The following is a 26,101-nucleotide window of genomic DNA, read 5'->3' as shown; positions in this document are numbered from 1 at the left end:
TATTATTCCAATTTATCTGTAGATTATCCTCCCAGCATGTTAAAGTAGGCTATTTCTAAACCTGTAAACACACTGTAAACCCATAACAACTTCGGTATTTTCTTGCATTTATCGACCCTTAGGCGTATTTTTCTTCGTTCCTCCATAACATTTCCGTCATAGGGTTGAGCAAAAGTTTGGACACCCCCTATTAACTTTGAAATGGGTTACACCAGGAAAACCAAACTCTGCACACCTATACATGGCATGAAAGTACACTTTTGTTGGTACGACTTTTGTCCCAATTTTGTCCGGAGCCCCAAAATGGGGTCCTATTTTGGAGGCAGCTCAAAAAATATTAAATATTATTTACGATGCGTCACAATGCTACTGATAGTTAAACAACCAAATCTTGCTGAAGGCTCATAAGCCAGTTATAACAATCATGTCAATCAGGTCCCTGTTATTGGTTCACTTATCACAAAACCAGTGATGCCTGGTAGCAGCTAGGCAGCAGTAGTCCTAGTGTGATGATTATAGTTCAATGACTATTAGAGAACACATATTTCAAACGGAAATGGAACCAGTTATCTTAGTACATTCAATTCGCTTTAGTGCCGAAAATGTATTTAATAATGTACTCCACCACATTTTGTAACGTGCGCAATAGTCATTATTGTTTAACCCAATTTTTTCATTATTAAATCAAAATATATGTTTAAGATTTTAAAAATATTGCTCTATTTAACTAAGTTAGATGGATTGTCGTAAGCCTTGAAAATAACCGTCGATTTCGACGGGTTTCACCTAGTATTATTAAACATGAAAGTATAAAGCACTAAAGGCTTTTGACACAGAAGCTAATTGGAAAGTCCCTGACACGATTCCAGAAAAGCATTTCTCTTAGAATACTGACTTAAGCTTCAATCTTATTAGGGAATAATTAATTTTCCTTCATAATAGACTTGCAGTGAGACAAGGAAACGTGTTTTCTGAATATTTGGTACGTCACACAAAAACAATCGTTATATAAACTGTTATACATTTATCTGTAAAACTAAAACACGTTTGCAGTCGAATATTTGGTTATTGGAATTATTATAAAGACAGTAGTATTATATTTTCTATTACTCAAAATTTAAAAGAATATTCACACATCATATTTCTTTGTAGTTTGAATTGTTCTCTAAGAAGTTTCGTACATAGCTTTTTAAAGAGATTTTAAATTTTTATAAATTCTACACGTATTAATTTTTGAAAATTAAAAAAAAATATATTTCCAGTACCTATGGAAATTTGTGTTGGTATTGTGAAATAAAATCTGTTGTAATAATTTCAAATGGTCAAAATAATGACGATTCCTGGTGTTTTATGACAAAGAAAAGCCAATGTGGAACATCTCATAACAAACACCAAAATTTTAATTTGTGAACACACACAACTTATATGACATTATATTTAGAATTTTTGATAGTTTATTGTGTAACCACAGCAATCATACTTTCAGCCTGATTGTAAAGGCTGAAACTTTATAATACGAGCTAACAGACTCAATAACACGAGACAGTATTTCTGTAATGAAAAGATAAGAGGCAATAAAATATACGATACTCAGAAAAAATAATTAGACCCATTATTGTTTGTGAAATGACACCAGTTATATCAGTAGATATCTATAATAAAGTGTTTTCCTATCTAAATTTCTTCTTTCCGACTTAACTGTATTTAAAGTTTTTCCCTTGGTATGTCTTTAATTCATACACATGTGTGTGGCTTTAAAAATGTGTTGTGCTTGGTCATTGTTGGTGTTGTTTTGGTTTGTGTTCCGGTTAGGAATTAAAACTATTGTTCACAATAATTTTCTCCCAATTAATTTTTGAAGTTTACTCAAAGTATCTCGGGCTGATTATTGTTAACCTCAAGATTTTCACAGAGAGAATTAGCAGCACTTGCCAAGGAATCTCCTTCACACTTTTCTGTTATGATATTGATAATTTTAAATCGGTAAAAATATGCTGTTTTATATTTTACTAAACACTTTAGTCAAACTGCTTCGCAAATTAAATTTGTGATATAAAGTGATTAATATTTATCACTATTACAAAATCATGAATGAAAAAATGCCTCAATTCTACTACTATTCTCACAACTCTATCTCTCAGTTTTTATTTTTCCGTTACAAGGACCTTTTCATCGACACAAATTGTTTCTCTTTCAAAACCAACGTCCCGGTTAACTGACTCTTTGTGTAAGTTTGGAATCTACGAACAAGAAAATGGCTTCATGAGATTTATCCATCTTTCTGTTTCCATAGTCCTTTGTTATCATACTAAATGATCATACTAAATGCTGAATGAGGGATTATAAATGACGCACTACCTTAATTGGACAATATTTTAAAGCCTACATACTGTAAAACATGGGTTCAAATGTTTCAGAGCCTTAAATTGATTTCTTATTTTTGTATTTAAATACAAAAGCCCATTGCACCCAGGGGTTTTCTCGCCATGACTATCTGCGAAAAAAAAAACACTTGATGTACCTAAACGGCTTTTACCTTTAAAGCGGCAACCCAAAAATTCGTGAAATATAAATGAAACTATATTTTGGTATGATGACAGTAGTGTGAATCCAATTTTCAACAGTGAAAAAAATAAGTTATTATAACACAGCCACCCTAAACTAAAATCCAGTTTAGACATTTAGTTATTACAAATTTTGAATATTATTGCTGTAGTTATTTTTCTCACTAATATCATACCAGTTAATAATGCACCATTGTTGGATAAAATATATTTGGACAGTTGCATGGGTTTTTTTGTGTGTAGGCCTAATTGTTTTTTATCTGACATTTTCTTATATTCAGCCCCATAGTCTTAATATATTCTTTTACAAAGTGCAATGTTCGTACTGCAGTTTTAATTCTAAAACAAATTGAAGATTAAAATAGTTGTAAATATACAATATTTGTTTCGATAATTTCAATTATGACACATTGTTAATATAGAACGGTATCCAGATTACTAAAGTTTGAAATGTAAAAATTATGAATGAACCATTTTTTTGTGTTTTTAAATATATATGATATTTTAATCATATGGGATATCCCCAATGCTCAGCACCCAGCTGATATCCTTACCTTCACCCAGTGACATTGGCACGACCACACGGACCTCGTACGTGACGTCATTGTATGTACGTGGACGACATAATTTTGTGTAGTCGCGAGTCGGAGGACGATGCTGAAGGCCTGTGGAACCATCAAATGAAGGGAGTTCTTAATGTAAGAAGTGGTGAATTTGATTGACAAAGAGAGATATCTAGTTACAAGATATTGTCAATCGAAACATTCAAGTGTTTCTCATCGATTTTTTCGTAGTCATTGACAATTGAAGACTAGGAGTACAATTTAAGATGAGACTACAGTTGGTTATAGAACTTGATTTATTTTTTCTATTATCAATGCTACAAACCGGCCTTAATTTGTTCAGGACTCAAAGTGATTTAACATTTTTATTTGTACAGAAAGCCAACAAAAAGTGTTACTAGCTGTTCATAAAATGATTTATTTTTTACAAGAATTATTTGATTTTTATGTTTTACTTGGGCATGTTTATACTAACATATATGGCCATCTTCCATTTATTTTATTTTTTAAAAACAAATATTCAAAATGTTTTAAAACTTAGGAATTAGAATAGGTTTAACACCATTTAGTTTTAAATCTTGACCCATTTACAAATAAAGTTTAAAAATCTTAATGATCTTACATTAATTTACCTTCCAGAACCCAGATAATTCAATAAGGGGCAACTGTTGTATAAATTAAGAATACCATAATGTTTCTACAAAAAGTAGGGTATGATTAACGTTATCAAAGTTTTGTTGTAAATTGTGTCTAAACTCCAAGGACACTTCTCCCCCTGTTCTAAGCTCAAACTAGAGACTTGTTTTACCTAATTTATTTATTTTAAGTTTTAAGGTTCAGGAATGGAGCTTTGTATACGCTAGATGTACTTAAAAGATACTGTAAAAACATAGTATATTATATTCTAAAATGTTCTAATACTAATGCTCAACATTCTATGAAAATGGAAATGTATACAATGATAAAAAGTAATATAATAAGTCAATAGAATTAGGTTATACTTTTTGTTTAATAAACCCCATGTAACATTAAGATCTAATCATGGCATTATAACGAGATTACCTTAGAATGAAACCACATGAATTTATTTACAGTAGTTGTAAAAGTCAATAAGCTAAGAGCCATACCATTTTCAACAATTAGAAATAAACAAATTTAAGTTTCACTCAATTTCGATTAACTTTTTACATGTTCACAACGTTACCCGTACTTGGAAATGAGTTTTACAGAGGTACAAGGTAAATTAATATTGTAAACCTGCGTCAAAATTTTGCAAACTTGCATGAGATAAAACAGCTGAGCCGGAGGGTAAATCCTTTTATCCTCATCAAAAATCCATCAAAATATTTCTCCCGCGGCAGTTTGTCTTGACTCGCTCCATTTGCCAACCTCGCCCGCGTCTACCTCCTAACAAGTTACTGACGTAAAATTACGTAATATTATCATGTGGTTTAGAAATATTACTTTTTAATCTGTATGACATGACTTGATTTCTGAAAATTGTAGTATTAGTCACATTAAATTTAAGAATTTATTTAAAACTGTGCCTAATTTACTTTTACTTTCGATGTCGATGTGACTTGCGATTATGTTATCAATCATATGTTGTTAATTTAGTGTTTCTTTTTGTTTATAAATTAATAGAATAATATTTGACTGGTGTGCCACCAACCATTACTCTTTGAGTTTATTGTATCAAAGTAGATTGTGCAAAACCACAAAATCTTGTTGATTAACCTTGGTGGTTATTTTTTTGAGTACTGTAATATTTCTGAATTGTACAGTTGTAGGTAATATTGAAACAATAAAGATTTTTCAAAAATAAAAACTTGCTATAATACTATACGAGTTGGATGTTTAACCATCCCAAAGAATTTATGGTCGAAAATACACTTCTTTATTTATTTAGTTATTTCAAATTTCAAATGGACGTTCCACGTATGACCACATGGATTAAGTCCGAAAAACAGCTGTTTGTCGCCTACTTCAAATAGTGTTGAATTACGTACTCGTCCAAAATAGTTTTTACTGTACCATAGATAAAACAACTGTACTAAACAAATATTAATCCCACCCTTGATTGCGTCTCGCGTGGGATCAACCATGGTATACTAAAATAGTATATTATTGTGTGTTTTAAAAACAGCTGTTTTGTTGAAGTAAGACGAAATAGTATATTTCACTACTAGTCCCGAAAGTGACTCATTTCGTGACGAGTATTGAACAATACTTTTTATCACGATTTAAAAAAAAAATATTTCTTCAAACCGGGAACTTCAGTTGTAACTTTGTTAATGTCAGGCAAAGTATTGTTTGTGTAGCGAAAGTGATGTGTATGTCAGGAAAAGTCAGCTGATCACTATTTGTTTTTGGTGTTTGGAAATTGACGATTTTCGAATACAGAGTGATTAGAAATATTTGTTCGCTATTAAACAGTTTACAATTTTGTCATTCTATTTTTGAATGTCAAAGAATGGACTTTTTTTAAGAAGAGATTAAGATCTACAAAGGGGTTTACAATCAAAATATACGCGAAGTTTCTTAGAACTCAAACCAGGTCAAGGATATTGTTCTTGGTAACTTGAGAGCAACACACCGCTTTAGGGCTTTCGGCAGCAAACTTTGTTTCAAAACAGAGAAATAAACGCTACGCTTCAAGTTACTGCAAGTCATATGCAAATCATTATTTTGTGACATTACTTCTAATAAAGCTTCGACATTGAAGGTGACATGTAAATAAAATTACTTACATAAGCGAATATCTCATTTGATATAATCAATTAAATGCAAGGAAACGCGGTAATTTCAGTTATATCGAGTTCGCGTCCAATGATGTACTGCCTTGATTTTAAATTGAGAGGCAATAAGCAAAAGTATTACTGAAACACCTTAGAGTACCTAATAAAAGTCTGTCCAATTTAAAATTATGAATATCCTGTAATAAATCAAACCATTCTCTGACATCTTTGTAAAGCAATTAGTCAATTATTTTCAAAGATAGTAAGAATGCCAATTTCTTTAAAAATACGTTTATTCATTAATTTTTCCCTTTAACTCTTATACACGTTTATGACTGTATGTAGGTTAAATTATAGCTGGTTAAAACACGATATCTCTGAAAAACCTGCTAAAGTAATGGTATATTCTTGGTAGGGCATCTGCAGTCAAAACTATTTCCTGGCGTTAAGCCCACCATGATTAATAATCCAAAACAAGGTGTTTCAACACAACCTAACAAGCCTTCAAAGAATTTTCACTTTTTGTGGGATCTAACTATTTACCGCGAAATGAGACATATTCTTTGGCTTCCATAGTAGCTTAAAAACTAAATGTTTTTTTTTTTTATTTAGCATAAAAAATCCTAAAAATTTCGTAAAAGACGGTTACCAAACTACGTATACTACTGGCATTTATATTTTATCATTCCATTTCATTCTAACTTGTCAAAATAAGTTACAGTTTGCTTTTAACCTTTTGAAATACTCAACTATATTTTCTTTGAATATAAAACTCGTTACACTTTGTATAAATATGCGCGTTGTCTACTTCAATAACTAACACTATCCTTTCGTTTACCCATTTTACTTATTTTAAATAATCCACCCATAAAACAGAAATTCTGTGAAATAACCAGTGATGAGTAAGAACATGGAAGCTGAAACTCCACAAACTGTATAGCTAACCTATAAACAGTGTTTCTGTGTATTCAAGATAGTGTGCATTATTGAAAGCGACAGTGTACGCGTGCTGTTTAGTATGAGTACCGCGCCCTCACGTAGTTCAGTCAATGTTATAGCCGGGTATATATCGGACCCTCACCGTAGTAGTGGCATGTACCTCACTACACTCCAACCATCAACATCAACATGAAGGTGAGTAGTAAAGCTGGGACACTGAACATTTATGCTTACTTTTCTTCTTTTTTACATAATAGTTGTAATGTGAACATTTTACGAACAATTCAATTTTTTTTCATTTTCTACTATAGCTAACAATCCCGGGCTCTTGCCTAGTATCCTAGGACAAAAAGTATAGCAAGTTTCTTAATGTACAATGTTATTATACGAATGGAGACCAAACCTATCTAGTGCTGACATATAAAATATGACGCATACTTAAAAAGAACCTACACTTTACTTACTAAAGCAAAAAAAGAATTAAAACTCATGGAAATCCTTAAGGATTTTTTCAATAATCGAGATATAATGCCATTGGCACTATTTTTACTTCAAACACATAAAATACGATAATTTAGAATGTGTTTGGAATTATTTTCTGAGTTAACTGATACTTTTACATTATACCATCTATGATTCTACTGTCATTTCCTCCCATACAAATGCTACACATTCTTAAAATCAATATTGTTTCATCAAACATAATCCCACAAAAAAGTTAGTTTAGTGTTGTATTTTGTAGGTAAAAGTGTAACTAAATGGATTGTGTGTAACGTTATTTAGTTAACGAATAAAGTACAATATATTTAGGTGGTAAAAGCCCCTAAATTTAATGAGCGCTTATTGATTACTCCGTTTTGACCAAAAAGATTTTTGAGAAAATTTGTGTGCAGCAGAGTGCCCACTTCGCACACTAGTTAGTAAAAAAAACGATTTCCATTACTATACAAAACCATTGGTTAGATATTTTACCCATTCTTTAGCTTTTACCCACATTCAACTAAGGTTATTTCTGCAGGTTATCCTGGTTCTATCAGCTGTGCTAGCCTCAGCCCTTGCAGCACCTCCTGCTGCTCCTGCTGCTCCAGCCAGACCGTCAGCACGTCTGATCCTGTTGCCGGCGCGTCAGCAAAACCCTCCCCCTGCTGAGGCAGCCATCCCCTCCCCTACTACGGCCCCCGCCGCTCGGCGGGACTCCGACAACGCTCAGGTAGGGATGATTTCACTAAACTTCTGTATACTAGTTAGCACACATCGTGTCGAACATTCTGTGTTTGGAATATTACAAGAGTTTAGTCAGAAAAAATGTCAAGGGGTAGCTTATACGTTATAGTGTCCACCTGCCTTTAGTAAGTTTAAATCCTGAAAAATAATACAGTCATCCAGTTATTACATTTTATAAAACATGTACACTTCAAATATTGAGTAGAGCTATGACGAAGAATTTGTGTCGTATGATAGCCGTAGGTTGACTCAGATTATTTAAATCCTATTCTTGCTTTGGGGATCATTGTTTTGCTGTTAATTGTGTTTTTAAACCTATTATACATTTTTACAAAGCTAAAATATTGTTATCCTTTCTCTACAGCTTAGTCATACTTGGTTTCAATTATAGTACGTTTAAGCTGAAAATCCTATGCAGCGAAGACATTTTTTGCTTGCACTGCCATTTGATATTTGGTATTACCCTCAGTTTAGTTTAGGAATCACACTTTATTTATTTAAAAAAAATATTCACAGTGATCAACCTCACACTCTCATAAGTGATTTTAGAATTTTATATTTCTCTTTGATTTGAGTCCACTTAATTAACATTAGAGTACTTTCTCAATTCCTTGGAACATTTTAAACAATTATACATTTGTTTTACAATAACTTCTTACCTTTTCATTTTTTCGAATGGGTAGCCTCCGGATTATCGAGATACAATTAAAGTGGTTTGAATACCTGTAATGTCGACAATCCCAAGTGGTTGTGAAACAACTAGTAAGAGAGTAAACAACTAGTGAGTCTAGACGTAAACTCCCGCCGGTCACGTCGTTAAAGCTAAGCCTAGGCATGCGTGTTACGTGTTTTTTTAATGTTTTTAAATGTATGTAAATTATTTGTGAACTTTGACGACCTTCGGAAGAAGTGATTATGTCCTTGGAAAACCTGAAGATGGCTCCGTTATGAGCCGAAACTAGTTGTTTCACAACCACTTGGGATTGTCGACATTACAGGTATTTAAACCACTTTAACTTCTTACCCATCCGCAGACTGAGAAGCCAGATGTCCAATCTGAGAAGTTGCTGGACGCTGGAGAGTACTACGTGTTGACACCAGAAGGTAAGCTACAGATGGTGAAATACACCACGGCCGCCCTCAGATCACCCGCCCAGCCCGCTCAGCCCGCCCAGGTCAAACAGCAACCCGAGCCTTTCGCGCAGTTCCAGGTTGAATACTTGCAATACCCCAGCTTCGAGTTCCAGCCTTCCCCAGCTCAAGTAAAGGCTGAGGAGCAAGAGGAAGAAGAAGCTGGATACGAAGCCAAAGTGGAGTTTAGAGACGTCAAACCCATCCCAGCACCGATCTACGCTTACAATCCGGCCCCCGTGGTCCGCATCCTCAGAAAATGAATTTGAAATGTGAATTTTTGGGTGTGGCAAATAAACAGTGTATTATTTATTAGTTAAAGTCTTGGTTTTCCTCTACCTATGAAGGATTACATTATTTATTTTTGACACCTAATATTGGGGATAGAAGACAAAAATTATAATTATTGACCAAGATATAATGCATTAATATGTTTGAATACGGTTTTAGGCAAAAAGGTTACTATGACATCTACAGGGAAATTTCGATGTTGATTAATTTCGTTCTGTATAGTTCAATGGAAAAGGCATCATCGTCCTGCATACTGCACTAATGCCTTATACCAATTTATAAGGTGCGTGGCTTGTACCAATACAACTTATACACTCGTCTCTCCATTTATGTTTCTTTGATATCTATATGAAAATGAATCTGTATCTTGACCATTCGTCTAACTTGAGGTATTGCCATAATACATAACTTAATTATTTAAGGCCCGAGCCAGTCACAGGTACTAAAGGTACTTTTACAATTACATCTAAAAATGTTATTGAAATATGATAGTCTAAATTTGTGAACATGATTTACAAACATTTCATAAAAAAACACACAATATTTTATCGGGAAATAAGTAAATCTTTCTTTATCATTGCCATCTCGACTCTCGGGGCTGAGCCGTCGCTATGATGAGTCAGTTCAGTTGCCTAGGTTACAGCAAACTGTTTGTTTGGTCTTTACACTCTCATATGAGAAACGGGATAAAAGGTGACATTGTTAAGTACAGTACGGTAGAGAGGTAGGTTTCAGTGTGCTTTGATGGTTTTTGGTCTGTTTGATCAACAATAATAGAAATATACATTTATTGTCCTCAATCTTTATAATAGGTGAGTTACCCACGTGGTTTAACTTAAGAATAAAGAATATTTTTTACACTTTTATTCTAACTAGAGAGGTTGAAGGTAGTTTTACCGTAGTAAATTTCAGAAATGAAGTTATTATGAACAACAATGAAAACAATACCTAAAGGCAAGTGACATTCCTTCACGAAAAGTCATACTATATAATATTTAATTTGTATATGGGGAATTTTATTACTACTACTATATAAAACACACAACGTACTGTTAATTTGAAACCGGATGTTTAGCTCTTGGCTTATATGGACCCAAAGGCTGTAGTTGTTTGCAATTTCCTAAGCTCTGATTTGTACAGTAATACTAATACATTTTACAAAAGTGGCCGTTATTTTACATCAGTTGACCATTACAATGAAATAAATAAATGTAGGCTGAGAGCCTTCGAATACGGTATGAGATTTTAAATTGAAAAAGGGCATCATCTTAAGTTTTAATACTTTAAATATGCAAAGTTTGTGTTATCTCTATTGTTGGATAAAGACTAACTACTGTGTTTAAAATTTTATCAAATTTGCTTATTGTTCTATTTTTGTTGAACAGATTGTAAATTAAATAAAATGTAAAAAAAAACTTTAAACCGTATCTTGTAATCTTGTTTGAAATCTTAAACCATAGCAAAAGGATTAATTTAAATGTAAAACAAAATGCGAAAATAACAAAGTTTGTTTTCAAGGCAAGGGAAAGATATAAATAGAAGAATTAACACCCCATATAATAGTGGAATCTAAATACCTCTGGGGCCCATTTCATAATAAACTACAAGTTACAGCTTGTAACTTGTAACTTCCATTAGATTTGCATTGGGCGATCAGCTGATTTACTAATAATATTAGTTTGCGCTTTATTATGAAAAAGGCCCCTGGTGTAAAAAATATGTAAATACATTATGAAACCAGAGGGTATTGAAAAAGATAACTTATACCGTTAGCATAACTATATGAAAACATCCAAGCTGCATGTAACTCTATAATCAACGGGTCAATGTGTTAACTCATTCCTTCTTAACTATTTTACTTTCTATGTTATCGGTAGGAGTCAGCTGTTTTTTTAGAAGTTTTGAAACTTCAAACTTGACATTATGATGAAAAATTAAAATGACAGCGACAACAATAATAATTCAACGATGGTTTTTTGTTTACATTTATTGTGTTTTGGTTGTAATGTAGTGTTAAGTGGTTTTCTATTGAGCCTGATTTACTAAGTGTTAATAGTGGTTTTTCAATAATCTAAACACCAAGGCATTACGTTTTTATCTAGGCCTACCCTAAAAACATAATTATAAAACAAGACCCAGGTACTGTATGTAAAAGCTTAGACCAGAAGCCTTGATTTTTAAGTATTACAAAAGGAATAGGCCTACATTATTGCTACAATTTACTGCTACATTATTGCTAATAATTTATCAAAGCTAGGCCTAGTCCTGCAGAGAATAGTAGCTTTGATAGTAGGACTAGTTTAAAGCCACATCACTCGGGACAAAATTGTGACTGATCTTGTCTTCAAAAATTCCAAAAACAGCTTCCAAGAAAAAGCGGGGAAACAGCGCTGTGTTCCCGTGCCACCTCTAAACATGTTTTGTTGATTGTTGTTAAAAAGCTAATGTTAAATGGTCCAGTAGTGAAAGTGAGGCAACTGAGTTCAGTTCAATCGTTCGAAAAATCAAACCAGCTGCTGCACTCCTCATGGGATGGCAATCATGTTCCTTGTTCAATAATACCATTGACTTTATGTGGTAGCCTAATTAATTGAAGATTTATGGCTAAAAAAAATGCTTCATTCATAATAACAGAATGCATTTTATCAAACTACAAGAGGGGTTTGCTACCTTTTAGTATTGAATAGTTAATGTGTGCAAGTTATCTTATAGAGCTCATGAGTCATATTTCTAGGGTAAATAAAAAAACCACGCCTTGTTCAAAGGTTTGTAATGCTCTGCACCCCAACCTAAATCTTTAACTATACTAAGTGTGGGCTCGCCGCTGGTTCAATTAAGTTATTTTTCAGACTATGAAGCGCCACGAGGATAGAAAGCGAGGCTCGTTGTCTCAGTATTGCGATGGTAGAGGAGACAGGAAGACCAGAAAGGTGGAGCCTGAGAGGGCCATGATACCACCTGAGTTGTTCACATTGCCCAAAACAATCACAAGAGATCCAAGAGAGATCATGAAGAGAAAACCAGTGACCAAAGCTGCCCAGAAAAAGGCAGCTTTGGCTAAGGCGAAGGAGGAAGAGGTGAGGTTAGGGTTTTGTAGGCCTTTTAAGACAAAAGTGACTCAATTTTACTAAGGTTTGAATGTTTTAGTAGGTAGGGCCTACCGTACCGATTACTCAATTGCCCTTACAGGTCAAAATTATGTGTTTAGGCCTACTGTGAATTCTTGTTGTATTAATTGAAGATCTTAAACCTGCCTCATAATGATCACACCCTCCTATTATGTTATTTGAGTTTTTTAATATTGAAAAATTAGCAAAATGACAAAGCTGGACATACCTTCTATAGCCTATTTATATTTATTTATTTATTTATATGGCAAAGCTGGACCTTTGCGATGTATCATTTTTATGATTTAAGCTACCTATTTCTTACATTTAAATGTAAAATAGTAGCTCAATCTGGCTTGTTTTAGAACAATTTACCAAAACTTTTCCTGATAAAAAAAACTGATAAAATGCATGAAAACACACACTTAAACTGTTTTACAATTAAATGAAAACAAGAACGATCCCTATGACTGAGGCTATGACAACTTTTAGATCCAGTGGAGTTGACCTACCACTGTTCCTACCATTGTTCAGGAAGAATACAATGTTCAAAGTGATAAAGTAATGAGTGATGTTATATTTAAGCCCAGTTCTTGTAGATATTTTCTATATTTTGACTAACCCAAAAATAATGAATGAGTTGCTAACCTGAAGGCTAGTTTCTTGGATTTTGAACAGGTGATAGAAACAGTTCAATTCCCGGCATATTCACTAAAAGTGTTTCTGTCCATACATTTTGCATGTGCCCACTAAAGTAAAAATTGAAAGAAATACCTACTCTTTACCAACAATACTTAAATTTCAATAAGTAACAGTCCAACTTTAATCCTAATTTCTATTAAACGTTTTTGTTTAAGGCAAAGCTGAGATCCTACACAGCACTGAGAAAGGAAAGAGAAGAGTTTCGTCAACGGTTAGTCAAACTGATTGTGAAGAAAGATCATGAGGAAACAGGGACGAACACATTCCCTACAGCTGATGAAATGGAACTCTTGCGGTATTATTACTATATCCGCCATGGCATCGACACAATCCACATTGCTCCGATTGAGAAGTCGTGGGTGGATCATGTTTTTGCATTGATTCCAGACAAATTGCGGAAACAAACTGAAAGCTTGGAAAAGCTGACCGCAGAGATGAAGGTAAACAATACCCTGTCGCTATGTATAGAATTAGAATTTAAATAACTTAAGCCAGGTTCCATCGACACTTCTGTCCTGAGAAAGATAAAAAATCTTCCATTTAACCTCTGACAATTTTTAACACATCAGATATCAAAACATTGATATATATATAACATAGATTAATTTACTCTGTGGTTTGTATAGTCTGTTTGTAAAATTTATGCAATTTGAGGCGAAGTTCCCCCCAAAATTTTGTTTTGCTTAATGGATGCTGCAGCTGATTGACGGGTTGCATAAATGTTTATTTTATATCAGCTGTTGAGCTACTGTTTTAAAGGTAGGATCAAGTGAAGGTTTCTTCCCCTAAAACTGCCTAAATTTTGTGATTATAGTATCCTCCCCTTCCATCAAAAACACCATAACTGCAGTTGTATCGTAAATCAATGATGTAGTCGTCGTAAATTTTCATGTGCAGGATTAAAACACAGGTTTTCTAAAAAAATATATAGAATTTTTGGAAAGAAAGCACATGGGGGAAGGCGGTTCCCGTCCCACTACATCACTGGGTATAATATAGCCTATAAGCTTAATCAATAATTGATAAAAATAAAAGGATTACCTTATCCAACCACGGTTGCTGGTATGACAACTAGTTTCGTTCCTTAGAACTTCGTCAGGTCATTGTATGCAACCTCATTATCAATGTATTATACATTTGTGGTATGTCAAAAGATTCTTTAAAATACTGTCAAAATCACAATAGGTCAAAGTCTCAAAACTAGTCATGTTGATTAAATGATAAAAATAGAAAAAACAGTTATAAAACTGGTTAAAACTGTAAATGCTGCCCAGCACTTAAAACTGACTGAATCATTAGGTGTCTTCATCTCTCCAGTGCCACCTGTATTTTAGTTTGTTTTGTTCTTTATTATACTTCTTTGATTTGTAGCTTCTCAATATATGCATCAAATATAATATTATATTAATACTAGCTGACCCGGCGAACTTCGTATCGCCTAAGTTATAGGTTTCCCCTAAGACAGACCGATGGAAAGAAAGTACCGTTACGTTTAATTTTCAAGATGATCTCGTTCGCATCGCTCAATCACGTCCTGGTTGAAGTTCGTTCGCTACGCTCACTCACCTTTGGGTTGGAGCTCGTTCGCTACGCTCACTCACCTTTTGGTTGCAAATTAGCTGTTGTCATAAATGTAAAAGAAATAATAGTGCTGCACCCTGTTGGTAATCCTTGTAACTTTAATGCTATTGAACATCATAGAACAGAACTTGTTTAATTGAAACAGCTGTTAAGATTCATTAATTCCATTTCTCATAAGGTTAACATGGGAAACTCCAGAGCCACTGGGGCGGAGCCCTTTTAAGAATTTCGAAACGGGAAATAGTTTACGTCCGATTCGCATACCTACAGAATTTACACACCAAATTTCATAACGATCGGTGAAGTCGTTCCGGAGGAGTTTGCAGACAAACACTGTGACACGAGAATTTTATATATTAGATATAATATAATCAAAAAGTTAATCAGTTATGCATTGCTTGTAATATGTTACCTTGATTAGATGTGTTCTTTATTGCAGCACCCCAGGCTCCAACAAACTTAACTTAGAGCCAGTCCTACTATATCATAATAATATTGTCTTATTTGTAATGTTACAGGAAGACTTTATGATGGCAATTAAAAAGGCGACAGTTGATTTTGTTCTGAGGGATCCGAACGACACAAATGCTGATTCACTCCTGCTGCAAGTTCACACTCCGCTGAGAGATGAACTGCCAATGTTGACAAAACTGTGGAAACCGTCCTACGATGCAGCTCGTCAGAAAATACTGAGAAATCTTCACACGGTCAATCCCCTGCTTGCTCAGATTTTGGATTTGTGGCATAAGCACTTCAGGTTGGCTAAACATAGTACCTATGAGATTTTTATAAGGTAGACCTAGTTTGCTAAATTGAAATGATATTTTTGTAGCCCTTTTTTTCAAAAATGAGAATTCCTAAGTTCTAATAAGGTACTGCAACCCTTCAGCAAACTCAAACAATGAGAGCTCAGTGGTCTCAAAAATATTTTAATTCCATGATGACTTTGAATTAATGAATCAATTGAAGACGGTTTATATTACCAGATCCATTAAGTGATGTATTTTTAATAATACACCCCTATGGATTTAGATTTCTACAGTTCATGTTCAGGGGTCTTAGGAATAACAAAAGAAGGTTAGAATATAGGTACATCCCTTGGATGTTGACGTAACAAATGAAAATAACTAGGTAGTCTATAACTATTATAGGTAGTTAACTGTCTTGGATCGCTTGAAAGATCAGGTAGGTAAGCAGTTTTCAAAAAAAATTAGAGAATATGAACAAGTGTAGGAATTTCTGGTTTCTATGTGGATTTCAAGACATTGGACGATTTCACCTTACATATGAGTAAAAAAATGATTTTATTTTATTTTATTTTTATTTTTATTGCAAACATTAGTAATGATTGCAATTAATTAAGTAATGGATGTCCACATTACTTACTTTCCAGTGTATGGAAACATTTTGAGACATTAATTCTTTAGTCAGCCATAAAAACGTTCATCTATTGACTAGTTTAATTCAATCGCTAGTGACCTGAGGTTGGTGGATGTGAAGACTTTGTCCAAATCTGAGTCGGCTTTGGAGCTTCATCCCTTCGGCAAACAGGTGACGGCTCACATTGACTATGCCAAGAGGCACTTGCTGACCGAGTGGATACCTTCCATACAGGCGATATTTGTACAGGTAGGCTCCAACCAACCACAATAACTGTCAAGTTTCCCTCTGTACACACGGGAAAAAGTTGAATGAACATTTTTCTAAAGATTTATTGTTTAGCTACGGATGTTAGCTTTGATTACTTTATTTTTGGTTTCAACAGGTTATTCCTAATAGTCCTAATAGCCAATCACAATAACTGTCAAGTTTCCCCCACACATGGGGAAAAAGAGGAATGGACTGATTTAATTTTTCAAAAGTTATATTTTTTAGCTACTGATGTTAGCTTTGATTACATTTTTCATTTATTTTTTGTATCAACAGGTTATTCAAAATAGACCTAAAAGCCAGGTTTTTCTGGTTGTCAAAATAGAATATTTAGGCAATTGTGAACTAGATGGTGTTTATAGTAAAAGGTAGGGTACTACTGATATGGAGCATTATATTAAAGCGAAGTTCTTTATAAGACTATTTATTTGTATTGTCTAACAACTGTTTTTGAACATTAAAAGAAAATGCATACATTATAAAAGTCAAGTCATGTAGTATTGTTTATTTTTCATTAAATATCTGTTAATATCTTCTGTTGGAACTACAAACAGCTTCACAACTTATTAGAAAAGCTGTTTGTGTTGTAGTCCAAATCGAAATGTTCAATTTAACTGCTTGACTCAAATGTAGTTTTTAAAAAGGATTACCGTATGTAATTTAGAGGATTCTTTGTGAAACAGTAACCATTTGTTTAGTTTATTCAGTGATGCTATCAATAGTGGCATTGCACTTTAATGGTTGACCTTTGTTCAGGGAAGCAAGAAGAAGCAGATTCCGGCAGATCACTTGAAGCGAAGGTTGAAGCGTTTCTATGACTGTGTCTCAGCCATTATGACCTTCCAACTACAGTCCCTCTGTCTCAACTCTATATTGGATTATACTACTTTTATTCTGGATATCGGGGTTAGTATACTAAAGTAAAATTATTATTTGAAAGGTCTATTAATTATTGGATGAGTAGCTTCCTCCACTAAAAACTAAAGTAGGCCTAATTATGTATTTAAGTTAGCGATTTTTACTAGACCTACTCTTTACTCAGGTATATATCTAAGATAAGATTCCTAAGGAAGAAAATTATCCAACATGCAAATTCCAAACCCACACTTAATTAACTAAACCACATCTACAAATTAATTAGTTAAGGGGAATTTGCATTTAGGCCTACGTAATATGAGTCTATAAAGATAATGTGAACACTTTAAAGGCTTGCAGAAGCTTTGACTGAATAATTGAAAATGTTTCTCAGTAAGCATTATGATGAATAAGGAAGTTGTGTTTCTAATTTTGCTTAAAATCTTCTTTTAGTTTCTGAGAAATTGTATTTGCAAAACTAATTTTACTTTATGGTATTCTAAATAGCATTGGGCAATAATAATAATAAACATATTAACATATTAATCCTTTACAGAAATGTTTTCATTACTTTTTATTTGTGTTGAATCAAACCAATTAGACTAAGGTATTACCGTCGTTTGCAAAATAATAAGAAGCTAGCTATGGTATAGTGCCAATAATGATTTGGTTAAAAAATATGTGTCCAAAACAATGAAACAACACAATATGAAAGTTATTATTTTAATATCATTTTATTGATCTATTTTATTTTATTATTCTTTTGTTGGCGTTTATCGTTGGTAATTCTCACTTTTGGTACATTATTAATTGTCATTATTTATATAACATATTTATTTTACAACTAACCCATTGACAAAAGAATTTTTAATTTTTTATATTAATATTTTTTTATGGTTATGGCCTTTTATCTAATTTATCGTATAGGCTATGTATTTCAACAGGATATGTCCATTTTTATCAAAAATAAAAGTCGAAAAATTAAAATCTGTGTTCTCCTCCTATGATATCAGTTACTGTACACTCACTAATGCCGCTAGCTTCCACCCAAGCCCTATACTCCTTTTTCATTTTACACGTTTTATTGTGGGCCCTCCACTCCAGCTAAGCCACACATGAGCAAGCTCAATTGCACATGTACGGGATTCAAACCAGCGTGCTTGTAGCCGACTGAGCTATCATGTCACCTTTGGCTGAACGGGTCGGTTGCCAGTTTATGACGACACTAGCGCTCTTTGGTTGGATTCGACGTACTACTTTAGGGCCAGTGGGTTAGCAGTATGACAAAGTTATCTCATGGCAAAACACGGTGACAGGCTACACACATAAGTCATTGTCAGGGTCTTTTGATAGCTGTGTTGATTGAAAGTATCATTAATTGAAGGTCTAGTCTAGAATAGATTTTTCTGAGGACTAACGTGGCGACCTTCGGATTTGTAGGCAACCAATACAATTTGTCTAACTAGTGAGAACAACCATGTCTTGTTTGCTCAAGCAGGACTTCCAACAACCTCCCATTCGATGTCATCAACTACTAATAATACACTACTAATATTTCCTATTTACAGATGTCCAACCCTGGGTTTGAGATAAGCATTCTTCAGCGGAACAAGATAATCCAGTTTGAACCGTCGTTCGCCAAGTTCCACGAGGTTGTACTGCGAGTGTACGATCAGATGATTGAAGCTGTCAGTAGGATACCACGTTTGGAGACTAAGCTGTACATTGATCTGGAGGACACGCCCAAAGAACTTAGGGTAACATTACGAATAATTACAACTTGTTAATGGTCTCGTAACTCTTTACCAAGTTCCTCTACTAGGCCTACGTAAGGTGTTTTAATCATTAGAATTTTCTACCGTAGAGTAAGACTGTCTAAGTTTCATGGAGTACACTTGGTAGATTGGTCAATTTCGACTGAAAAAATATGCCACCAGCAAAGTTTTGACTAGCTCTGTTTGGGTCAGGGTAAGTCCTGAATTTGGGCCAAGCAGACACTCGGGCGATATTTTATAATTAATTCATTTGAGGGCGCCACCTTGTTGAGGGTTTACTAACAGGATGCAACAAGGAACCAATCCTTCCCAGTCCGAGTGACTCCTTCAGTAAGCAGGGAGAAAAGAGAAAAAAATCTAACTATGTCAATGAGCTGTATTTACACTAATGAGGGACATATCATACCCAAAATAGACCATCTTAAAACTAGCAAGAAATATTCAATCAAGTGAAATAGGCTACTATGTTCAGTTACACTAACTTAATTATATACCAAGAATACCAACAACATCAATAAAAAGACTAAATTGAGCTAGAACACAATATTTATTCAAATAAATTTCAAAATTAATTAAAAATGGTTTTTTTAAATACCTTAACTGTCAGGTGATCCTTGGAGTAGTTTACACTACTGCAGTTTCAGCCCTCAGGGGGCTTTCTTCAGGTGTCAAAGGAGGTCAAAAGTTGTCATTCATACAAATTCGTCACATTTAAACTACGAGAACACAAATATGAATACGGACACGAACACGAACATAAAAAACGAATACACACGTAAGAGTCATAAACATTTCCCATGGGTTAATTGATGCACGACGCGTGCGAGGAGCTAGCCTAGACTAGCGTTATCAAGGTTGCAGTCCTTTGTTTTTGATAAGATAAGGGAGGGGATAAAGATAAGGGAGGGGGTGGACAAAGGACTGCAACCTTGATAACGCTAGTCTATAGACATATATCTAGAGACATATATTTTTTTATTATTAATAATGGTACGCATATGAATGGTCTTCTAGGTAGGTATCACAACCATTTTACTAAACTATTTGTGTTTGTCTTAACTTAAGTTGATTTCCTTTCCAGCCTGTGATTTTAGATGAAATTGTCAATGAATGTAGAACGAAAGTAGAAGAAACTCTTCACGAGCAGAGAATCGGACCTGAACTGCGAGTCCAGGACTTTGACGATTACATCCATCTCATCAACGGAGACGTGAGTTACAAATTAAGATATCAAGCAATAAAATGCTACAGTAATTAAAAAGTTTTTAAATACTATAGGTAAGCGGAGTATTTATTTATGTTCCTTCCCCACCTATACTGTTTGACTTTAATCGCATACCGTCTGCATGGTTTGTGGAGGAACATTTATATTTAAATAATATTTACATATTATTATGAAAATATTTTCAGGCACAAGAAGAAGTAGAGAAGTTTCTGACCGAGGACCACTCGTTTGAAGACTACAAAGTGCAAGTTGCGTTGTACGACACGTTGATGAAGGAGATCCCTATCCAGCTGGCACATGTCATAACAATGGGACTGTTTGAGATGCATCGCGAGGAGCTGATCACAACAATGGTGTCCCAGGCGAGGAACCTTCGCGATCAGCTGATAGCTCGACTCACACGCGACTACCAGAACCTCTGCAAGCAGTAAGTGTGGGTTAGGCTCGTTATAGTGATTATCAGAATATTTAAATGATAAGATAAATTTATGGTTTTTATCCAAAGAACACTAATACCTTTACACGGTTTGCACAACTACTGCTTTAATACTCTTAGGCTATGTTTGATTCGACTAAAAAACTGAAAGCGAATGAAGTTGACTTGGTTAAAGTAAAGTGTATTGTCTTCTGCCATTTTTGTGATTGTAACTAGTTGACTAGTTGGTTTTCTTACTTAAAGATTAAAGTAAGTCTCATTTATAGAGTTAAGTAAACTGGTAAGGTCATAACAAAACAAGATAATGTGGTTTAACAACTATATGTGGACTATGTGGTTATGTGGACTTACAACTTGTGGTTAGTCATGGATAACGAAAGCACAAATATAGCAAATCACGCATGAATTTTTCGTTCATGTGTAAATACCTCTTCCTTCCTACCAATTGGCCCTCAAATCTTTGAAAAGCCTGTGTCCCTTGTTGATGACTTTAAGTAAGTTGTTAGATGATCTCATTAAAATATAATATTTCACACACAAAACAATGCAATATATTTTACGTTTGGCATATTGTGTTGACACTCAATAATTATTCCACTATCATGATTTGATAGGAATCACATTGCTCTTAAATAATTTACCACGAATTATCTCAAATCTTGATGTTTTGAATGCAAATAAAATGACTTAATCCCTATGAGATGAAAACTTCTGATTTTCTAACTGTTTTGTAGGCTGGGAGAAGACTACCAGCAGATCGCAGACAAGGCACTGTCAGAGCCGGCAAACACTGCGGAACTGATGAAGCTGATAGAGTACGTGAGAGTCGTGGAGTGTCAGACGGTGTTTGAGATGGAGGACAGACTCAAAGAAGTGATGGGATACATTCTGTTCCTATCAGACTTCACTCTCATATCTGCCATAGAGATGAAACAGAACTCGCTGACCTTCCAGTGGTACAACAAGATGTCCAGTGTGTTGGAGGAGAACAGACGCATCGTGGAGCAGAAGACACTGGAGTACCAGCAGTCACTGAAGGTTAGTGGAATGTTTAATCAATTGATCGTCCATTCAATCGTTAAGACAGTGTGGCACATCAAGCTGAAAGTTTGTGTCGAATTGAGCAGCAAGTCTTGTGAAGCGTTTTTACTGACTAACATCTTTCCTTTATTTAGGACCATCTTTATTAGACAAGTTGGAATTTGTTTCACGCTTTTGCGAAGGAACGGTCCAAACCCTGCTCTTGTTACTATTTAACGTAGACTTTTTAGTATCGGTACCTAGATAGTATCATTAATTTATCACCCAATGACAAATAATGGCATCTAGGCCTGGTTGTTTTGAATCAAAAATTTTGATTTGAAGGCAATGACTTTAACAACCACTCGGCTACCCAGACAATTATCAAGGAAATGTTTATTAAAGAAGTAAAATACAATTTTTTTTAGTGATTTAGTGTTTTTTGGATTATGATAAAGATATAATTGCCACTTTTAACTTTAAATCATTCTAACCTCATTCCAGGAAAGAATTGAAAAGTTCAAAGACGATTTGGAAGCGTACATGAAGCAAGTTGATGAGCTGCAAACGTACGGAGACATCAACGAACTTCATCGCTACCAGAAGAAGGCTATGATGCTTGATAACAAACTGGACCAAGCCATGGCGAGAATTGATCAGTTTAATGAAGAGGAGAAGGCCTACAAGTGGGAAGAGAGCTTCTTCCCCATGAGGAAACAGGTAATTTAATTTTGCCGACTAAATTAATTATTGTAGCATCAAGATGTATCAATGATTGGATAGTTTCTCACAAGTTTCCATTAAAAATATACCTTGTGTAATTGTGTAACTGTTAACATTGGCCTAATCTTACAGTCATTGACCAGTACTATTTATTGGATTCCCTGCATTATTTGCACAGAGGTACACATGAATGATTGTCACAGATTGCAGACAGACTCGCGCCATACAAGCGTCTCTACGACAACGCTGTAGAGTTCCTGGAGAAGCACGAGCTGTGGACGACCAGCAGAGTAGGCTCCTATGACCCTGAGGATATTGACCAAGAGACGCAGGGCTTCTACCGCAACATCTACAAGCTGGAGAAACAGTTCTCTGACCTACCAGCTCCGGGACAACTGGCTAGCCAGGTACTTTCATGTATACAAAAACTTTTTAAAAAAATGTTTCAAGATTGCTAATTTAATTTGTCAAATTTCCTTTCTTTGTGATTGACATAGTGGTCAATGACCATGAAAGATTGATACTTTTTATGTGTATGTAAATGTATATCATACTGAGAAGACTCACCCACTATAGACTTAAATCTACTCTTCCGATCAAATGCAAAATTAAATCTATTCTGGCCTAGGGCATAATTTACTAAGAATACCTTAATAACTGTAAGATATGCAGTTACGTTTGTTCCAAAATTTGTTTGTAATATAACAGCTTAAACACTGATCTGCTATTATTGTAGGTAAGGTAGCCATAGTATTAATTTTTCATGGTTAACTTATAAGAAATGTCGATTGATAGCCCAATGAATAAATAGCCCCTTGGTTAATGTCCTATCTTGAATAAAAATCGAGTTCTGGTCCATCTCTACTACAATTTTGTTTCCAATCCTAATTTTCATATTTATTTTAGATAATTTCCTTACTCGAGATGTTTCAGTTAGTCACAGGTATTTATTCTAATATCTGATTAAACTTGTATGAGAAAATGGTTTTGGTTTCGCGTTTATTTATTTCTTGGTTATCGTACTAAATTGTTGTTACTATAACACACCAATAAAATTTCTGTTCCAATAATTTTCAGGCTATTTAACTCATCATTAGCTATTTTGCATGTTAAGATGGATCATATTACCTTGTATATTTAAAAAAGCCTTTATCGGCATTTTAATAACGCTGATGTATTTTACAATAAACTAAATTACTTATTTTGTTGTTGTAACAGGTTAGGCAGCAAGTGGAAGATTTCAAAGGTCACATGCCGATTATAATGACACTCGGAAATCCAGGTATGAAAGAGCGTCATTGGGAAAGAATATCAGAGATTGTCGGCTTTCCCCTTAGAGCAGACGCGGAGTTGACTTTGGCGAAGATTATCGATTTGGGTCTTGAAGAATACATCCCGAGGTTTGAGGCCATCAGTGATTCTGCGACAAAGGAGAACAATCTTGAGAAGAATCTCAACAAGATGATAAATGAATGGAAAGACATTGAGTTCACAGTGTTGCCTTACAGGTGAGTGGAATTAAAATGAAGGTTTGTCATTGCTACTGTTGATTTACCTTAAACAAAAACCTAGACTTGAGTAAATTTAGAAATGATCATGTTCAAAAAAGTTATTAATGAAAAGTTTTTTGAGTTACTATTATTGCTTTAGCTTTCATCAGATCTCATGCATTTAACAGATGTTTGTGTTTACAGAGACACCGGGACCTACATCCTGTCCAGTGTGGATGACATCCAACTGCTGCTTGACGACCACATTGTCAAAACACAAACAATGAAGAGTTCGCTGTACATCAAGCCGTTTGAAGAAACCATTTTGTGAGTCATGTGTAAGACGTGTGTTGGAGATCAAAAATGAAACATTATATCTGTATTTTACATCCTTTAGTGATTTTGGACTTTGGAATATAAGTTGAAATAAATTTTCATTAGGATAAAACTTAAATTTTATTAACTTGAATATTAAACCTATTATGATTGGATTACAGTGGCTGGGAGGCCAAGCTGTCGCTACTGCAAGAGATACTGGACGAGTGGCTGAAGGTGCAGAGTACATGGATGTACCTGGAGCCCATCTTCTCATCACCTGACATACAACAGCAGATGCCTGAGGAGGGACGAAGGTTCAGTGCTGTAGATAAGGTGTGTGATTGTTATCGTCTGCAAGATGGTATTACTAGTCCATCACTACTGTAGAGAGCAGGGTGTAACTCATCAAGGTCCTGGGTTCAAATCCCACCAAATAAATAGATGGCTTTGTCTATCTGACGACATCTCAACCCTAGTCGTATGTGACGTGAAAAACGGTCCCGAGAGAGTCATATACTAAAGTTGTGGGTAAAATATACATTTTTCTGAGTAGAGCCCCAGCCAGTTCTGGATGTCCAGATAGAACTTTTAAAATATGAATCATCTTCAGTTGGTTTTTATTTGTGTTAAGTTCATTGGTTTATTCAAATATTTTACAAATTTGAGGTTCCCTTTAACATTGCATATTTGCCTGTCATAGATAGGCCTCAAAGATATTTGATGACATTGTGGGGTTACAATACTGCCAGAACGTCTTTATGGAACACCCCTTATAGAATAATTTTTGACATTTAGAGTAGTATGTGATAAGATATTAGTTCTAAAATGTATCCATAGTTTAGTTATGGAAAGCAAATGGACATCTAATACCTATGTGGATTGGTTGACAGGTTTGGAGAGATGTGATGAAGACAGTAGTGTCGGACACCAAAGTCATGTCCGTCGTGGAGATTGACAAGATGTTGGAACGTCTGAAGAAGTGCAACAACCTGCTTGAGATGATACAGCGAGGCCTCAATGAGTATCTGGAGAAGAAGAGGCTCTACTTCCCAAGGTTCTTCTTCCTCTCTAATGACGAGCTGTTGGAAATCCTCTCAGAGACCAAGGATCCCACTCGGTGAGTCAAAGCAGGTCAATTTTTTCACAGTTACTAGTATTGTGGAGGAATTGTTAACTATCAAGTTGTACTGTGTGAGGCTGGAAGTGAAATTTAATGTGACAGTGAAGGTGATAAACAAAAGACAATATAGCTCAGAAGTGTTCTCAATCAGTTGGATTCAAAATCAAAACAAAATACTCTTGAGTGAACTTTGTGTTATGTGTTGTTACAGTGTGCAGCCTCATCTGAAGAAGTGTTTCGAAGGTATCGCCAAGCTGCAGTTCACCGAGGACCTAGATGTAACCAAGATGAAGTCCACTGAAGGTGAAGAGGTTGCTCTAGTGGATGTCATCTCCACCTCCCAGGCCAGGGGACAGGTGGAGAAATGGCTGCTGCTGCTGGAGAAGGATATGAAGATCAGCATACACAAGGTAAGAGACAACCTTTGGTTCAATTAAACTGCTTGGCTTGATCCATGCACTGTGGGTGATGTGTATAATCATTAAAATGTTAATCAGCTCAAAATGTTAAAAATGTAGAGTTTAAGACATGTTTCAACACGACAATAGTATCATCATAAACAAGGTAAATCATGGTAAGGCAACTGAAAAAGGGATGCAGCCTGACTTCACTTTTATTGTTTACTTGATTAAGTAATGTACTCTTTGTT

At 34.7% G+C, this 26,101-nt stretch overlaps 2 protein-coding genes across 2 annotated transcripts in view; both read left to right on the top strand.

The window, feature by feature from the left end:
* Positions 1–6,959: 6,959 nt before the first annotated feature.
* LOC129001618 (uncharacterized) lies at positions 6,960–9,480 on the top strand. The gene is made up of 3 exons (XM_054428981.1): positions 6,960–6,999; positions 7,823–8,014; positions 9,063–9,480. The coding sequence occupies exons 1-3, from the start codon at positions 6,994–6,996 to the stop codon at positions 9,420–9,422; spliced, it is 558 nt and encodes a 185-aa protein (XP_054284956.1). The 5' UTR covers positions 6,960–6,993; the 3' UTR covers positions 9,423–9,480.
* Positions 9,481–13,523: 4,043 nt separating this feature from the next.
* Positions 13,524–26,101, top strand: part of LOC128999752 (dynein axonemal heavy chain 7-like) — a 92,732-nt gene continuing 80,154 nt past the window's right edge. Inside the window, exons 1-15 of the mRNA XM_054426414.1 lie at positions 13,524–13,699; positions 15,359–15,597; positions 16,316–16,469; positions 17,247–17,396; positions 18,914–19,102; positions 20,202–20,330; positions 20,531–20,772; positions 21,516–21,819; positions 22,306–22,521; positions 22,728–22,931; positions 23,743–24,032; positions 24,219–24,341; positions 24,512–24,665; positions 25,223–25,449; positions 25,664–25,862. Of these exons, the coding sequence (XP_054282389.1) occupies positions 13,541–13,699; positions 15,359–15,597; positions 16,316–16,469; positions 17,247–17,396; positions 18,914–19,102; positions 20,202–20,330; positions 20,531–20,772; positions 21,516–21,819; positions 22,306–22,521; positions 22,728–22,931; positions 23,743–24,032; positions 24,219–24,341; positions 24,512–24,665; positions 25,223–25,449; positions 25,664–25,862 (2,979 nt within the window). The 5' untranslated portion in view covers positions 13,524–13,540. The remainder of the gene's footprint in view (positions 13,700–15,358; positions 15,598–16,315; positions 16,470–17,246; positions 17,397–18,913; positions 19,103–20,201; positions 20,331–20,530; positions 20,773–21,515; positions 21,820–22,305; positions 22,522–22,727; positions 22,932–23,742; positions 24,033–24,218; positions 24,342–24,511; positions 24,666–25,222; positions 25,450–25,663; positions 25,863–26,101) is intronic.

The sequence above is a fragment of the Macrosteles quadrilineatus genome, unplaced genomic scaffold (genome assembly GCF_028750875.1).
Source record: "Macrosteles quadrilineatus isolate MER2022 unplaced genomic scaffold, UCM_ALF_1.0 Scaffold_8__2_contigs__length_117827958, whole genome shotgun sequence".
Classification (NCBI taxonomy): Eukaryota; Metazoa; Arthropoda; class Insecta; order Hemiptera; family Cicadellidae; genus Macrosteles; species Macrosteles quadrilineatus.
Note: the sequence above shows the minus strand (reverse complement) of the source record. Positions and strands in the feature narration are given on the sequence as shown.

Bases quoted from the DNA above. Each gene is read 5' to 3' on its own strand.
- LOC129001618 (XM_054428981.1), top strand. The intron at 8,015-9,062 runs GTAGGGATGATT...ACCCATCCGCAG, and splicing joins GGGACTCCGACAACGCTCAG to ACTGAGAAGCCAGATGTCCA.